We start from the raw sequence: 3315 nt of genomic DNA, 5'->3' as shown, positions 1-3315 counted from the left end.
AGTAAAAGTATTTTAAAATCTGCTCAAATTAAAGAAAAAATTTAAATCTTTATAGTTTTTACAATTGACTAATGAGCAAAGGGTTAAATTTGTGTGTGAAGATCTAATTATATCTCCATATAGATTTTTTCTGCCTGGTTGATATTCATTCCTTTATACATTTGAGAATACTTCAACAATTTCTGCTCAGTTATAGGCAAAAAAAAAAAAATGAAAATAACACAGTAAAATAAAATCTAATATTTTTTTTTGGTAAGGAAATTTCAGTAAAAATCGTTTCTACCTGCACATTTTAGGTGATTGTTTTAGGCTTACATTTCATTTATTTACATATTAGATTCATGACCATTTCCTAAAGAAACATCACTGCTCATGTGAGAGGATGTTCTGTAGAGATTCAGCTTTGATTTTTTGTTAAAATGTATTTTACTAAAATGTTAATAATAAAAAATATAAAATGAAATAAACACAATACGAAGTGACACATCAATAATGTCACTATTGCTAAATGTTCAATTCATTTATAACATTTCTTATGAGAAATTATTTAAATAAAATATTTAATTCTTCAGTTTTAAAACTGACTAGTGAGCAAAGGGTTGAATTTGTGTGTGAAGTTACAATTATATCTCCACATGGATTTTTCTGCCTTGCTGATATTCATTCCTCTATACATTTGGGAATACTTCTATAATTTCTGCTCAGTTACAGACAAAAAAAAAAAAGATATGAAAATAACACAGTGAACAAAACCTAAAGCTTTATTATTTCAGCAAATTTGAAAATGATTCATTGCACATTTTAGATGATTATTTCAGGCTTACATTTCATTTATTTATATTCTCAGAATCATGACCATGTCTTAGAGAGTCGTCACTACTGATGTGAGAGGATGTTCCGTAGAGATTCAGCTTTCGTATTTTTGGGAAAAAGGATTTAACTAAAATGTAAATGATAAAAAATATAAAACTGAAATAAGCACAATATGGAGTGACACACCAATAATATAAGTACGCAGTTTGCTAAAGGTTCAATTCTTAAATAAAATTTCATATCAGAATTTATTTCCCAGTAAGGAATTAATTTTCTAATTTTTTTAGTACTAAAGTTCATAAAAGCAAATAATTCACAACCAAAATGTCATTGTCTGGTCGACTTACCAGTATCGTCGCCGAGCACTTGTCCTGATGTAAAATTCTCTCCTGGTTCAAAATAGAGCGATGTAGGGGATTTATAGTGTGTTGGGGCAATCATCTCTGATAATCATAAATTCATAATTACTCAAGAGAAAAAAGGTGTTTAAGATCACGTAAGCGTGTCCCCTGGGTCCTGAGCTAATATTTTCCTATGATTTGTTTTCCACAATTTTATTTAATATTCTATAAATAAAATATTTGAAATTAACTTTTAGATTTAAGCCTCAGGTACAGAAAATAATAGAATGTTCTATGAACACTGGACCATGTGTTACTTTTTTTAGATTAGTTTTTAGTAAGACTTAAAAACCCTTGAGTATATGTCTACATGAAATAAAAGAATATGGAGACATAAATGTCAACCTTGGAGACCCTCCATTGGGTAACATTTGATTTGAGGATTGAGGCTAAAATGGGAATTTTTTTTGAGAGCTAGGGCTTATAAAATACCTGCTCCATTAGTGAGCTGTCATCCTCTGTGAGGTTAACAGGGCACAGCGTTATCTTTAATCCCGGGGACTCTGTGAAGCAACAAAGTTCACTCTTATACAGACCGGGTGACTGAACCCGTGTCTATTCAGGTGTTGTACCGCCTTATAATGCCGCCCTTTACTAGCAGCAGGTTCCACTCCTGCAAAGTGGACCCCGGCTTCGAATGCACCTATATTATCTCTGTATTTACTTGGTGCACTCCGCCAGCCCAAACAGTATACAAGCACTAGGGTCTGGCTAGTAATGGCGGACAATCAACGTCTACAGCGGTACATCCAGCAGCTGGAGGGTAGGTTGGCGGCTCTTGAACGCACAACCTCGGCTGTGGATGTCAACACAGTCGCTGTTCAAGCTGCTAGCATAGCTGCAGCCAGTTTGTACACTGCCGCCCCTGCTCCGACTTTATCACGTCTCTCGTTACCAGACAAATTTGCTGGTGACAGTGAGCTGTGTCGGGGATTCGTGAGTAAGTGTGCTATATATCTAGAGCTTCTGGCTGCACATTTTCCCACGGAATGGGCTAAAATGGGATTTATTTTATTCCTTCTGTTGGGCAGGGCGTTGGAGTGGGCAACACCGCTGTGGGAGCGCGATGATCGTGTGGTGCAGAGTGCTTCTCGCTTCTTGGACTCTCTGCAACAGGTCTTTATGGGACCTCATGTCACCCATGATACGGTGCTCTAACTGCTGGCATTGACACAGGGCTCGTCCATGGTCGGTCAATTCGCCGTTCACTTCTGGACTTTGGAATCTGAGCTGAAGTGGCTAGATAAAGTCCTTATTCCGGTGTTCTTGAGAGGACTGGCTGACCATGTGAAAGACACATTGGCCATCAGGCAGTTTCCTGTCACACTGGAGGAGCTTATAACTATTTCCACCTGCATCAACCTTTGTTTTAACGAACGAAGGTTCCAGAGAACCCAGTGTAGGTGGAGGTTCCAGTTGGCTCCTACCTTCACCACTTCTCTGGAATCTCCTGTTCAGGCGTCTGAGTCCCATGAGGCCATGGAGGTATCTCGAGCAGGACCTGAGTCCTGGGCTGCTCGAATACCCATGGTCTGTAATGTCTGCCAGAAGATAGGACATTATGCCAAGAAATGTCCCCATCGGTCGGGAAACAACTGCGTCTAGTAACCGTAGGAGGATTTTTACTAGACACAGCGGTGTTTTGGGGTGCTTGCAACCTGATTTGCATTCGTGGGGGGGACGAATGTAAGGCGGCATTTAACACCAGGGACGAGCACTATGAATACCTGGTGATGCCCTTCGGGCTTTGTAATGCTCCTGCCATTCTCAAAGACTTTGTAAATGATATCTTCTGGGATATGCTCTCCACCTCGGTCGCAGTCTATCTGGATGATATTCTCATCTATTCTCCAAATATAGACTCCCACCGGAGAGATGTTTGCAAAGTCTTCGACCTCCTACAGGCAAAATCTCTCTACGCCCAGTTGGAGAAGTGTGTGTTTGAGCAGGAGTCATTGCCTTTCCTTGGCTATATCATCTCCGCTAAGGGATTGGCTATGGATCCTACCAAACTACATGCTGTGATGGACTGGCAGGAACCCCATTATCTCAAAGCAGTGCAGTGCTTTATGGGGTTCATTAATTATTATCACCAGTTCAT

General features: G+C 39.2%; 1 protein-coding gene across 1 annotated transcript; it reads left to right on the top strand.

Annotated features, from left to right (window-relative positions):
• The first annotated feature begins 1931 nt into the window (after positions 1–1931).
• Positions 1932–2372, top strand: LOC138646192 (protein LDOC1-like). Its single transcript, XM_069735655.1, has one exon. It carries the CDS (start codon positions 1932–1934, stop codon positions 2370–2372), a length of 441 nt encoding a protein of 146 aa, XP_069591756.1.
• Positions 2373–3315: the final 943 nt, after the last annotated feature.

Source organism: Ranitomeya imitator, chromosome 7 (genome assembly GCF_032444005.1).
Source record: "Ranitomeya imitator isolate aRanImi1 chromosome 7, aRanImi1.pri, whole genome shotgun sequence".
In the NCBI taxonomy this organism is placed as follows: domain Eukaryota; kingdom Metazoa; phylum Chordata; class Amphibia; order Anura; family Dendrobatidae; genus Ranitomeya; species Ranitomeya imitator.
This window is presented reverse-complemented; position numbering and strand designations above follow the sequence as displayed.

What these genes read in the sequence shown, in the direction of transcription:
- LOC138646192 (XM_069735655.1), top strand. Translation starts at nt 1,932, where the DNA reads ATGGCGGACAATCAACGTCTACAGCGGTACATCCAGCAGCTGGAGGGT.